This window comes from Rattus norvegicus, chromosome 13, assembly GCF_036323735.1.
Source record: "Rattus norvegicus strain BN/NHsdMcwi chromosome 13, GRCr8, whole genome shotgun sequence".
Lineage (NCBI taxonomy): Eukaryota > Metazoa > Chordata > Mammalia > Rodentia > Muridae > Rattus > Rattus norvegicus.
The window spans coordinates 47730822-47744585 of record NC_086031.1 but is presented as its reverse complement, the minus strand read 5'-3'; the positions used below and the strand labels follow the sequence as shown (position 1 = coordinate 47744585).

The following is a 13764-nucleotide window of genomic DNA, read 5'->3' as shown; positions in this document are numbered from 1 at the left end:
TGGATGGAGGTTCACATGGCTATCCCCTACCAGGTCTCACCCACTCTCCCTCATTGTCCTCCTTCCCCTTATACACTAGGTGACCTGCTGCCTGCCGACGGAATCCTAATCCAGGGAAATGATCTGAAGATTGACGAGAGCTCTTTGACAGGAGAATCAGATCATGTCAAGAAGACTCTGGACAAAGACCCCATGTTGCTCTCAGGTACAGTATCTGGTTGCCCAGGTTGTCAACACAGCCCCCAGATAGTAGGGCCATGGGTTCTGGGCCTTCTTCCCTCTATTGGCTCCATCCCTTCTTCTTCTTCTTCTGGGTTGATATGGCGTAGAAACATGTGGGTAGACCTGATTCAGACATGCCAGTAAGATGAGAGACATTTTCCATCAGGTATTGCAGGAGCTCTGTCGTTTGGGAAGATGGCATAAAGTTAATACACAACCTTAACCTCTGTCTCCTTGGCCTGTTTTAAATGAGATCATCTCCTAGCTTCTGCTCACTGCCTACTAAATAAATTATAATCCACAGATGAAAGGGAGCACCATGCTCTCAAATTTGTATTTCATACCAAATCACAGCTAAGAATATCAAACAGCACTCATCCCTCCCCGCCTTCTCCCTCCCCTTTTGCAGGGACTCATGTGATGGAAGGCTCTGGACGGATGGTGGTGACTGCTGTGGGAATCAATTCCCAGACTGGAATCATCTTCACCCTCTTAGGGGCTAATGAGGAAGAAGACGATGAGAAAAAGAAGAAAGGTAAGGGCCTGCTGAATGAGATTCTCCCTCAACTCTGTGATTGACCCAAAGGTCGGAGAGTGGATTCAGATGGGAAAACTGTTCGGAAAGCCTGCTGGGCTGAAGCAACAGACGTCCAGACTCCTTGCCAAGATGTAGATGTCAGTTGTGGGGCTGTAGAGATGGGTCAGGAGTTAAGAGCACTTGTTCTTGCGAAGGACCTGGGTTCAGTTTTCAGCACCCACATGGCTGCTAATAACCATCTACAACTCTAGTTCCAGGAGATCCTATGCTCTCTTCTGGCCTGTGTGGAAACCAGGCACACACATGGTACATAGACATATGTGAAGATACACACACACACACACACACACACACACACACACACACTCACTCACTCGTCGACCTTGTGTGTCTGAGGAGCTCCAATGAAAACCACCAAATTCTGGCTGAAATCCCTCAAGTCAGATCGCAGCTCCTTAACCCCTGTGTCATTGGTAGGTTGTGAGGGGTTGAATTAGCCCGAGCCTGAATGAGCTGGCCAGTGCTCCAACCAAACACCCACCATGTTGTCCTCCTCTTCCCTTCCTCTCTTCCTCAAGGACTGAGGGATAAAGTGAACCATCACAGCTAAGAGGGAAGTGACTTAGAGCAAAACATGGATCCCTCTGAAACTGTGGTCTCTCCGCTGAAGACTGGGAACAGAGAGGCCATGTCCACCCCGTACTTACACTAGTCTTAGTCACTCACTCCTTCCTGAGGAGGGAGAGCCAGGAGAAAGAGGGCCAGATATGAAGCCAGACCCGGGCCTTTTCCTGAACCTTCCTTCTTCCTCAGGAGAAAAGGGTTTCTAGCCCTTGGCTGAGGATCATCTTAGGTACTGAGTAGAGAGAAGCATAAGAAAGAGAAACAATTTCTCAGAACCCAACGATTCACTTTCACAGCTGCCTTCGGCTGAACACCTAGGAAGCTTCCCCGGGGCTTGTTGAATTGACCTCGGGATGCATTTTAGGGCCTTGCCATGGGCAGATATGTCTAGCCTCTCTCTCCTTAACTCTCAGCCCGATTTTCTTAAGAGCTACGACTCAAGCCAGGAGACCTCTCCCTTCTCCCTGCAAGAGAAGCTCAGACATGGCCATGTCTGATGCTCGCAACCCAAGGATTCAGTTGAATTGCTAGGAAGGATGAATGTGCAGAGATGTGAGCTTCCTTCACAAGTATCTCCCTGCCCCACATCCCTCCTCCTCCGCCGTAACCTTCTGTGCCGGGGAAAGGACAGAGTCGGATATCGGATCATCTCTTTACTAGTTACTTTGGGTCTCCACCCCGCTTTTTTCTTTCTTGTTCAAACAGGTAAAAAACAAGGAGTCTCTGAAAATCGCAACAAAGGTAACCTCTCCACCCACTCATGTTCCATCTCTACCTGCCCACGCTCAAACCAGACCTCTCCAGGCCATCTGTCTCCCTGCCCCCTCCATAATCTGTTATCTGCTGCTGCGGCCCAGCGCCTCATCCTGAGGACGGTGCAGAGATCTGGCGGTGGGGCTCAAAGTGGAACAGCAGCACCCTCTGCTGTTGGCTTGAGGAAACAGTGTCCAGAGTTCTTCGGCTGAGGGTCACAGATCCGCTCTTCTCAGAGTGCTGAGCTCTGCTTCACTGTCCCCGGCGGCGGCAGGCTCTGGGTTGGAAGTCACGGCGGAGGGTGTTGGCCAGGCAGTCCCTGCACCCTCCTCTGCTAGCCGCCTCATCGGTGTCTTCTGGTCCGTATTCCTTTCTCCGTTCGTCTGCTCAGAGGCTCTGGAAAGAGCTGTCTCCCTCCGCCTCTCTGCCCACTTCTTCCTTTGTTCTCGCCACGGTCTGTTTTGTTCCTCCTGATATGCTTTGTGTCTCTCTTGGTGGCTGTGTCCGCATCCCATCTCCGTCTTGTTTGTGCATCAGACAGAAGAGACCAGCTCCTAAGCAAACAGTGACATTGGGGGTACGGGATGAGGAGCAGCCGCAGGAAGTAGTCCCGAGACAGCTCCCAAAGTTGTTTTTTTTTTTCCCGGTACACACATCGTAGCACTCTTTAGTACTCTTCAGAAACAGTCACCCTATGGGAGCACCAGGGCTCCAGGAGAAAGAACTTGAATTTCAGGTCTCTTTATTCTTCTTCTGAAGGGGAAATCCTGGGTTTGACATGCCGGTGCGTCTCTGCTTTGCCTTACTCTGTCTTTAGAGGAGCTTCTTTTCTTGCCCCCGACAGAATACTCAATTCAGGGCTTGCTCTGCACCACCTTCATTCACTTGTCCTTCTTATATAAGAAACTGAAAAATAACTTTGAACTTAGGAGGGCTGGGGTGGGTGTCTGTTTCTTCCCCGACTGGGGGAAGAGGGGCTTTTTAACCGAATAGGCTAGGACCTTCTCTCCTAGAAACATTGGCTAGAGCTTCCTTTTGGTCGCTTTCTACAGTAAACATTCAGTGCTTTAAGCTCTGGATTCCAGAGAGGACACTCACTAAGGGGATGGATGGCCTCAGTGGTGTGACTAATCCCCTTGTTGCTATAAACCTGTGCCTGTGGCTCTGAGGGGCGCCAGGAAGTTGTTGTAAAGAGGAAATCCAGACCTGAAAAGCATCTTCCGCCTCATCTCCAGTTGTTAGGCATGTCCCTAGTGGAGTGCTGTGTCTGGCAAGGGCAAGGAGCACTCAGGAGCCTTAGGATCACTACAGGAAGAGGACAGAAGGACATCTTGCCTTCCGCCTGCCTGCTGTTCACTGCTCTGTCCTTGACTGCTCACTTCCTCTGTTCCTGTCTACCCTAGCAAAAACCCAGGATGGAGTGGCCTTGGAAATCCAGCCACTCAACAGCCAGGAGGGGCTCGATAGTGAGGAAAAGGAGAAGAAAGCAAGCAAGGGACCCAAGAAGGAGAAGTCGGTCCTGCAGGGCAAGCTCACACGCCTGGCTGTGCAGATCGGGAAGGCAGGTGAGTAGCTAAGCCCGCCTCCCATTGCAGATGTGAAGTGCTGTCCCGTGTGTTGGCTGCTGCAGCCTCCATCCCACCACATCAAGCAGGACTGGCACTTGGGTGGCTCCTGAGCTCTAGGGAGCTGCATCTATGGACACCTGGTGGGCTTTGAAGGAAAGAGATTTCCTCCAGTGTAGAAAGGTTAATAGCCCTGAGGTCTCTTTCATCCAAATACTGGGGAGTGGGGGTGTCATGTAACAGGAAGGCAGCCTTAAGAACTTTCACCTGTCCTGGAATCCCCCCACCCCCAGAGTTTGCTTTTAGGCAGTTCCCTGCTTGGTTGTAGAATCTTGTGACCCAGCATGGAGCAATAAATACACAGTAAAGATTGCAGTAAAGAAGAGTGGTTAATGTATTCTGCTCTACTCACAAGAAGGGTCTTATACCTAATGACAAGTGGCTTCCCCATCGCCCACCCCTACACCTCCCTACCACCCTCTGGTCAAGGGGAGCAGCGGGGAGAGGTAGCAGAGGGTGGTTCCTTTGTGCCCCTTGAGGTATGGTCTGTCAATGAGTATTCTGTGACCTCACACTTCTGCTTACCACTCAAACATGCTTCTCTGGGTACAGTTCTCCAGATGTCCTTGCTGAAATGTATACTACCTTCAGAAAGTCTATGGCAGGGCCTAAGAGTCTCCAAGGATCTGAGATGGACACAACAGTAGCCACCGTCTACAGCCTGCTCCTGAGTAACCACATATGTCCAGTAGCTGTCTTACTGGACTGCACCAAGTCAGAGCATTTTGAGTATCACAGAAAGTTCTGGAAGGAGTGTATTGACCTAGCCAACTCATTTCAGTCCAGTACTTAGCTTATCCTGACTACCTTGAAATCCTATGTATAGACCCTCTGTGGACGAGCTGTGGATACAAAGGCCAGTTGTTGAGACACGTACCCAGGTCAGGAACAAATAGATCCTCCGAGCCCAAGTCTTCTCCTCACCCCTGCCTCAGTATTCCTTGGAGATAAGAATATCAAGCAAGGCTAGGGTGGCATAAGCAAGATGCCTTGCAACTAAGAGAGAGAGAGAGAGAGAGAGAGAGAGAGAGAGAGAGAGAGAGAGAGAGAGATTCCCTATGCTTCCTTACACTAGTCCTAGCCTTAATCAAATCAAACCCAAACTAATCTTCTTTCATTGATTTTACCACCACCATCCATGCCCTTGCTGTGAGGCCCCGGAAGCATCAGGGCCACACTGTGGCTTCAATATGACTGTTCTCCAAATGTTGTACATATCAATCCTTAACCCTCAAACATGTAAGGTGACAAGCTATCCCACATGGTTGAAACATTCCGTTTTCTCACTGAAACTCCCAGAAATTGTTGTCTTTAGCAAACCAGGACGGCTGCCCTGCCAGTGAAGCTTCACTGACCCCTAGCTTTCTCTATAGTAGCTGTCTCCTAGGGCTGTAGAGGCTTGGCTGTGAAGGCCTGGCTGGCCTGTGGCAGGCCCTGTGTAAGCCCTTGATTCATTGTCCTCTTTATGCCGTGCTGTGATAGGAGGAGTCATGTAGGTGACATATGCTAGCACTGTGGGAACACCCCTGTAACCAGGATGTGGAACTTTCACCTGGAGGAGAGAAAGTCAAAGTTGTAAGCTCCAAAGTGGGCAGACGCAGTCGCTGCTCAGTAAACTATGGAATGCAGTCATAAAATGTAGGCTACCTTGTTAACAGAACAGATGTACTAATAAAGCAGTGGCAGTCGGTCCACATGTAGCCGACACACAAACCCCTTTAGACATTGCAGTTTATAAGAAGAAAGGGCCTCAGGATCATGACCCAGTTAAAAAAAGGAGCATCAGGTCCAATCTCTGAACAAATTTCAAAACAAAGGAAAAAAAAATTGGAGGATTACGGCAGGAAGTTTCACATTGAGTGATTTAATGTTCAATGTAGTGTGCGTGATAAAGAGTGCTCAAGTCTCTGCAGCCTGCTTCTTAGTTCTCTGCAAGCAGTGGGCTGGGCCCAGTTCTCTGAATGGAGGTGCAACCCAATCTCTTCAGGCTTTGGGATCTGGACATTTAAAAGTAAGAATCCTCTTTAAGAGGAAGCCCACGGCCTAGCTTACTCTACTCCCCTTTTATTGTTTGGTCAGGTTTTAGGGGTCTGGGAGGTAGGGGGATAATTTGTTTGTTTTTGACACAAGGGCTCCCTTCTAGATCAAGCTGGCCTGAACGTATAGTCTTCCTGCCTCTGCCTCTCAAGTGCTGAAATTACAGGTATACGCAACGGTAACCCAGCAAACCCTCTTATTTATGAATGAAGAAGTTAAATTAGCAGCCCAACCCACAGAGGTTTACAACTAACACAAGGGTATGAGTCAGATTGGTGACGTGTTAAGAACAGAATCTTTATCTTTGGAACTCTGCGTTTAGAGATTTTGTTTTGTAGAAAAAAAAAACAAACAAAAAACAAAAACAATGGGGCTGGAGAGATGGCTCAGCAGTTAAGAGCACCCGACTACTCTTCCAGAGGTCCTGAGTTCAATTCCCAGCAACCACATGGTGGCTCACAACCATCTGTAAAGAGATCCGATGCCCTCTTCTGGTGTGTCTGAGGACAGCTACAGTGTACTTATATAAAATAAATGGATAAATCTTTAAAAAAAAAACAAAAACAACAAAAAAAACCCTCTAATGTCATTGTATGCAAGCAACAGAATGGGGAGAAGATTTTACTCTAACTTTCTAAAGCTTATAGCTTTAAACGTTACAGGAAGAGCATAGCAGCCTAACCCCTGTCCACGCACCTTGTCGCCCTGGACAGGTCTGATCATGTCTATCCTCACAGTCCTCATCCTGATTCTATACTTCGTGGTTGACAATTTCGTGATACAGCGCCGGGCATGGCTTCCTGAGTGCACTCCTGTGTACATCCAGTATTTTGTCAAGTTCTTCATCATCGGAGTCACTGTACTGGTAGTGGCTGTGCCAGAGGGGCTGCCACTGGCTGTCACCATCTCGTTGGCCTACTCTGTAAAGGTAAGCCTCAAAAAAAACATTGACTTCCTTACGGAGAGAGACAGAAGAGGGAGGGTACCACGTGCCCTTCCGTTAAAGGACAGGCTCTTCTGCCCTTTAGGCTCTTTAGGGAGTCCTCCATGAGCAGAAACCGTTAGCTCTAGGAAATGACCATTTCAGTTGGTTGTTTAAATACATGAGCAGAATCTTAATATATCACAGAAACATCACGGAGCATCCAGCAGGACTGGAACTCAAGTGAAAAATGCTACCCAGGACTTAGCCGTCAGCCTGTGTTTGGGGGACTCTGTTGGTCTTCTTTCAACTCCTTTCTCTCTTCTTCTGTAGAAAATGATGAAGGACAACAACTTGGTCCGGCACTTGGACGCCTGTGAGACGATGGGCAACGCCACAGCCATCTGCTCTGATAAGACGGGCACGCTGACCATGAACCGCATGACCGTGGTACAAGCTTACATTGGGGGCACTCACTACCGCCAGATCCCAAAACCTGACGACCTCCCACCCAACGTTCTGGACCTCATAGTCAACAGCATCTGTATCAACTCTGCTTACACTTCTAAGATTCTGGTAAGCTTTGCCACTGCCTGGGCGCCTGGGACGGGTGACCGGGAAGCAACATTCATTTTGCCAGAGACAAATCTTCTGTCCTAGTTACTTTTCTACGGCTGTGCTAAAACACCATGACCAAAGCAACTCATAGAAGAAAGTGTTTATTGAGGGCTTACAAGTTTCCAAGGGTTAGAGCTCGTGACTGTCACGGCAGAGAACACGGCAGCAGGCAGGCAAGCCTAACACTGGAGCAGCTGCCGAGGGTTCACATCTCCAAATGCAAGCAAGAGGCAGACAGCACACTGGGGAGGACATGAGCATGTTTGAAACCTCAAAGACTCTCAACCCCCATTGACACACCGCCTCCAACAACGCCCCACCTCCTAATCCTTCCCAAATAGTTCTGCTGACTAGGGACAAGGTATTCAAATATATGACCCAGTGGGGGCCATGTTTACTCAACCACCATATCTTCATCCCATCTGAATTGCTATCCTACATTCTGTTTCTTACTCCTGACTGAACACATTCAGGGTAAACATATGGTGGTGGCTCACAAGAAGGAGCCTCATGCCTGCAGGAGACTTGCACATACCCAGATTTAATTACTCATTTCCCTGAAACAAGAAGAGCTTTAGAATATGACTTCCAGGACACTCATTACCATAGAGTAAACTATAAGGTCCCAAGACCTGTATGACTGTGAGCCAACGTCACCTTTGAAAGAACGGGAAGTGGTGTCTCCCCTCTGGGCACTGGTATGCCTACCAAGTTGACCTGCCCAAGTTCTCTCTCTTGTCCAGAGATCTCACTCATTAATTCTATGTGTGGGTTTTTGGGTTTTTTGGTTTTTTTTTTTTTTGGTTTTTTTTTTTTTCCATTTTTTCTTTTCTCTCTCAGCCTCCAGAGAAAGAGGGAGGCCTCCCCCGGCAAGTAGGCAACAAGACAGAGTGTGGACTGCTGGGCTTTGTCACAGACCTGAAGCAGGACTACCAAGCAGTTCGCAGTGAGATGCCCGAGGAGAAGCTCTTCAAGGTGTACACCTTCAACTCAGTGCGCAAGTCCATGAGCACCGTCATCAGGAAGCCGGAAGGGGGCTTCCGCGTGTTCAGCAAGGGCGCCTCCGAGATAATGCTGCGCAAGTGAGCCCCTTCCCCCCACTTCCCCTCCGAGACCCCCTCCCCCGCCCCAGGAATGTCTGAGGGGCCGTGCCAAAGCAGTGTGAAGGATGAGTGACCCTGCAGACAGGTAGTGACATCTGAGCTTTTACTCAGGACAGCCATTGCTTTTAAGAACTTTGCTCGCTCCTTTAATAAACCCTCACATCTCAGAAAGGTGGGTACCGTTCTGGTCCATTTCAATGATGAGGAAATAAAGACAGTGACGCCGCGTGACTTTATCATAGATAGAGCAGCTAACCGTGCCACAGCCAGGACTCAGCCTGCGTCTCCCCTTCCTAGAGAGTTGATGGAGGTAGTCAGAATGTGCCCCATGCCACTGTGCTCGAAGGCATTGGCGAGCAGAAGATGCCTCCTCGCACATACCAAAAGCTAACAGGGCTGCTTTCTCTGCTCCCTTTCTTTCTCATTCTCGAGTCTGAATACACGTTACGTACCTTTAAAAGTCGCTAAGCAGCCTGTAGGTTACTATAGTCAAGCCAACTTCAGTATGTAGCCACCTATGATCCAAGCACTAGGGAGGCTAAGGCAGGAGGGTTACAAGTGCAGGGTCGGGGGTGGGGGGCATGAAGGGAGAGGGAGAGAGATGCTTATGATGTGTGTGGCCAAGGAACATTACAGAATCGCCATAATGCCTGTGATTGTGTGGTTGTTGGAACGGGTTGAATGGGAAGGCAGCCACTGATTTCTGACTGTGCATCTCCCCAGGTGTGATCGGATCCTGAACAAGGAAGGAGGAATTGTACCATTCAAAACTAAGGACCGAGACAATATGGTACGCAACGTCATTGAGCCCATGGCCAGTGAAGGACTCCGGACCATCGGCATAGCTTACCGAGATTTTGATGGTGAAGAGCCCTCGTGGGAAAATGAGAATGAGATCTTCACTGGGCTGGTCTGCATTGCAGTGGTGGGCATTGAGGACCCTGTGCGCCCAGAGGTAAGGTTTGACGGCTGCTGGATTGAAGAGAAAGGGCAAGATAGCAGAAGTGCTTGTTGTCCCCCCCTCGGCCCCCTCCCCCCAAGTACTGGTTAGGGTACAGAGTCCAGTGTAACCACTCGAAGCGGGTGAATTTCTGGCCTAGCTGTAACCACAGACACGTTGCCTAACTACTTGTCGCTTACAGAGGCAGATGACTCTCCAATATCTCCTTTCCACAACAGCTGTGCAGTGCCAAGGCAGTAGAAGGCAGCCTCCCCAGGGCTTTATGTTATCTAAGGGACTTATTAGTTGATAAGTAAGAATAGTTAAGGACGGAATTAACCAGAAGACAACTGACTCTTCAGCTACCTTGTTTCAATCGACATATTCCTTTTTGTTCTATTTAATGTATATGAGTGTGCACCTGCATTCCAGGAGAGGGCATCAGATTACATTTGTAGATGATTACGAGTGACCATGTGATTGCTGGGAATTGAACTCAGGACCTCTGCAAGAGCAGTCACTGCTCTTGACCGCTGAGCCATCTCTCCAGCCTGACATATTCTTTTCCGAGCAGTCCCTGTGTGCAGAACACGATTCCAGGTGCCAGGGGAATTTCAAAAGCTAGAACAGTAAGGGCAAGGGTGCCCTGTCCCTTCAATGACCTCGTGCGTTGGAGCCTGGACCACATTGGCAGAGAGTGGTTAGAGCTGCTTCTCGGAAGGAGAACAGTGGCCGCATCTCCAGCCGCTGCCCAAGCTTCCCAGGGACCCTGAAGGAAAGGGAGGCACACCAGCCTCCCAAATGGTCAAGCTCACGACCATGTTTCTTTTTTCTTTGCTCCCCTTAGGTACCAGATGCCATTAACAAGTGCAAACGGGCTGGCATTACTGTCAGGATGGTGACAGGTGACAACGTCAACACAGCCAGGGCCATCGCCACCAAATGTGGCATCTTGACTCCTGGTGATGACTTCCTGTGTCTGGAAGGGAAAGAATTCAACAGACTCATACGCAATGAGAAGGGCGAGGTGAGTCGCCGGAGGGAGCAGTGAGGGTGCTACTTCCAAGGGAATGGCTGGTTCTGGTGTGCAGCATCTGGGGCTCTGTGGGAACAAGGAGGCAGCTTCTAAACGGAAATCAGTCCATCATGAAACATCCCTTCCCACCACAGCCACTCTATGCTGAAGGGGGGTCGTCTTGTCTTTGTTCAGTTACCGGCGGGGGACAGAACCACTAACTTCATTCTTGGTTTCTTTAACTCAAAGAATAATGTTTTATGCTTGACTTCCCCCTACCTCACCCCTCCATATCATCACTCTGTGGCTATGGGTGGCACAGGCTCGTGCTTGAGTACAGAATAGACAAAAGTTTCCTGATCTACGTAGGCTCAGACCTGAGCCCCCAGCACAGCTCCATGGTAGCCTCCTGAGCCGGGCGTCCACCCTGACCCTCCTCCTGTGATCAGGCTAACAGAATTGGCTTCCATATAGGAAACTGGGAGGGAAAAGAAGAGAAAGCCTTGCGTGGTAACCAGCAGTGAAGCCACATTGACTATTCATCTCCCAGGAGGCCAGGGAATAAAGATCCCTCTGGGGCTATAAAGTTCCAGTCCTGTTGGAAGCTGGGATTGTGTAGAGGGGTAAGGTTTCACAGAATAAGCTGCTCTGAGTTTGACTGATTGAGGTGCCTCTGGTATCGGCAGGTCGAACAAGAAAAGCTGGACAAGGTCTGGCCCAGGCTTCGGGTACTGGCACGATCTTCTCCCACAGACAAGCACACATTGGTGAAAGGTGAGGTTGGTCTGTACATATGGCCTGCCAGAGATGAAGGCAGGCCAGGGTAAAGCCAGATAAAGAGCCATCCTTGGCCAGGCTGGAGATGTAGCCAGTGGCAGAATGCTTGCTTAGTATGCACAGGTCCCTGAGTTCAGTTCTCAGTACTGCCCTCCGGAAAGAAAGAAAGAAAGAAAGAAAGAAAGAAAGAAAGAAAGAAAGAAAGAAAGAAAGAAAGAAAGAAAGAAAGAAAGAAAGGAGGGAGGGAGGGAGGGAGGGAGGGAGGGAGGGAGGGAGGGAGGGAGGGAGGGAGGGAGGGAGGGAGGGAGGGAGGACAGAAAAGGCGTGTACCCATTGAAGAAAAATCACAGCCATTGAAAAGTTAGGCTTTGGTAAGAGGTGGAAGCCGAAGGACTCAAAGTCCAAAGTCATCTTCAGCAACATAGTGAGTTCGAGGCCAGCCATAACTATGCAGGACCTTGTCTCAAAATAAAATGAGCCTTCAGCCAAACTACTTTTCTGTCCCCGAGAACATTGAGTTTGGCAAACATCTGAGCTCCTGGCAGGTTTATGATAAAATAGAGTTGAGCCTTTTGGCTTGTGGTTTTAGTAGGGTTTGGGAGTTCTTTCGTTGTTGTTTGCTGGGGAAAGGAGGTGGTACAGTTCTCATGTAGCCCAGGTTGACCCCAAATTCCCTATATAGCTGAAGATGACCTTGAACTCCTGCTCCTCCTGCCTTTACTTCCCAGGTACTGGGATTAAGGGGTGGGCCATCACAGCTCTCTAGAGCTGAGGATAGGAGTGTTAGTCCCTAGCTGGTAAGGCTGAAGTGGTACCCTTGAACCCAGATGTCAACGCTATCTCATGCTTTCCCAGCGACCTAGCAGCTGTGTAAGGCACTGGACGAAGGCTACCTTTCTCAGCTCAGAGTGACCTTGGTGAATCAACTGCCTGTTGGTGGTTACTCTAGACCCAGCCGCAAGGAGGCAAAGGAAGGAGACAGAGTAGAGGCAGGGGAGAAGTGTCCCTTTTGTAGAAAACAGTGACCTCAGGTGGCACATGTGTGTTCAATGTCTGTTCTTCCCAGGTATCATTGACAGCAATATTGGGGAACAGAGGCAGGTGGTGGCTGTCACCGGTGATGGAACCAATGATGGACCGGCTCTAAAGAAAGCAGATGTCGGTTTTGCTATGGTAAGCCCCCCTTGGGTCACCTTCTCCATCAGGAGCCAAGGGTCTGCTTCCCATGCCTACGAATCCCAAATCATCCCACCCTTGCTCTTCCCCGACCTCCATCTCCTGTCGACCCGGCCAGTAGTGTGTGTGTGTGAACACCAGATGGTGGTTGTCTGAGAAATCACAGAGTGGCTTACATGAGAAAACAAGAGCACTGTGGTGAAGCTGTGTGTGTGTGTGTGTGTGTGTGTGTGTGTGTGTGTGTGTGTGTGTGTGTGAATAAAACATAGTTATTACAGAATTTCTCATAAAAAGTCTGACAATTCCAACTGTTCGGTGGTGGTGTATATACCTTTAATCCTAGCACTCAGAAGCCAGAGGCAGTCAAATCTCTGAGTTTGAGATCAGGATCTCCACCTCATGGTTGTCTGAGGCGTCTCTGGAGTCAGACTCCACAGCACTGGCTCTTAAAGTGTGTCCTGTGTGGGCCTGGAGAGACAGTTCAGTGTCCAAGTGTACTGTCCACTCTAACAGAGGGTGAAGGTTCAGTTCCCAGCACCCACAAAGCAACTCACAAGCATCCATGACTCCAGGCCCAGACGATCTGACTCCCTTTTCTGGCAGGCACCATGCTCACATAGAGTGTGTATACACCTATGCAGGCAAAACTCCATACACATAGAATGAATTCTTAAGACAATAAATCCAAACTCCCAGTGCGTCTGCAGTACCTGAAACCCTATGGAAATACAGACACTCAGTCACCACCCGAGGCTCCTGGACCAGAAGACCTGGAGTTGAGGATCCTCGTGTGCCTGAATGTTTAAGAAAGCACTGATTTTTTTATTCCAGCCTATGTTCCAAAGACTGTCCTTGTAGTCACAAATTTACCAGAAGGACTCAATGGAGCCTGGTCTAAGCACCATGGCTGCCGTCTGTTACAGACGTGTGCTGAGGAGACAGTTAGATCACAAGAGAAAAAAAGGCGCTGACAGAATTCCAGAGGAGTCCACGCCCAGCCTCCTTGTGCTCTCCCTGCCACAAGGAGAGTCCGTTCTTCCACGTGCAACAAGTCAGCAGTGTGCACGTATAATGCTCCCAACAGGGACTCCCGCCACCCTCAGGTCGCAAAGCTCGCGTCAGCACTGGCCTTTCGGGAGCTTTCTATCACACACTAGAATTCCAGACTCCCAAAAGGGGATTAGAAGCCAAACTTTTTCAGTACAGTCTACCAAGTGTGTCCAAGCTGCAGTCTGTGTGCTGCATGAAGCCAAGGATAGCTATAAGTGAGGCCTGACACAAAATCGTAAGATGTACTCTAAATACCATGAGATTGGGGGCGGGGGAGAGTATGGGTTTGTTCTGTTGTTGTTGTAACTCCATTGCCTCCTTTTTTGAGTGTGAATGTTGTAGATGACAGTGTTGTCAAAAGGCT

At 49.4% G+C, this 13764-nt stretch overlaps 1 protein-coding gene across 10 annotated transcripts in view; it reads left to right on the top strand.

Annotated features, from left to right (window-relative positions):
• Atp2b4 (ATPase plasma membrane Ca2+ transporting 4) overlaps positions 1-13764 on the top strand; it is a 99233-nt gene that overhangs the window by 62804 nt on the left and 22665 nt on the right. For 7 of the 10 annotated variants that reach the window (XM_039090640.2, XM_039090646.2, XM_039090643.2 and 4 more), the window contains 11 exons: positions 80-205; positions 632-757; positions 2090-2125; positions 3541-3702; positions 6513-6727; positions 7055-7297; positions 8180-8421; positions 9166-9397; positions 10230-10409; positions 11084-11171; positions 12241-12347. In XM_039090640.2, coding sequence (XP_038946568.1) covers positions 80-205; positions 632-757; positions 2090-2125; positions 3541-3702; positions 6513-6727; positions 7055-7297; positions 8180-8421; positions 9166-9397; positions 10230-10409; positions 11084-11171; positions 12241-12347 — 1757 coding nt within the window. Of the gene's footprint in view, positions 1-79; positions 206-631; positions 762-2089; positions 2126-3540; positions 3703-6512; positions 6728-7054; positions 7298-8179; positions 8422-9165; positions 9398-10229; positions 10410-11083; positions 11172-12240; positions 12348-13764 lie in introns of those variants that run through there. The other 3 variants (XM_039090642.2, XM_039090644.2, XM_063272210.1) reach the window with 2 other exon arrangements.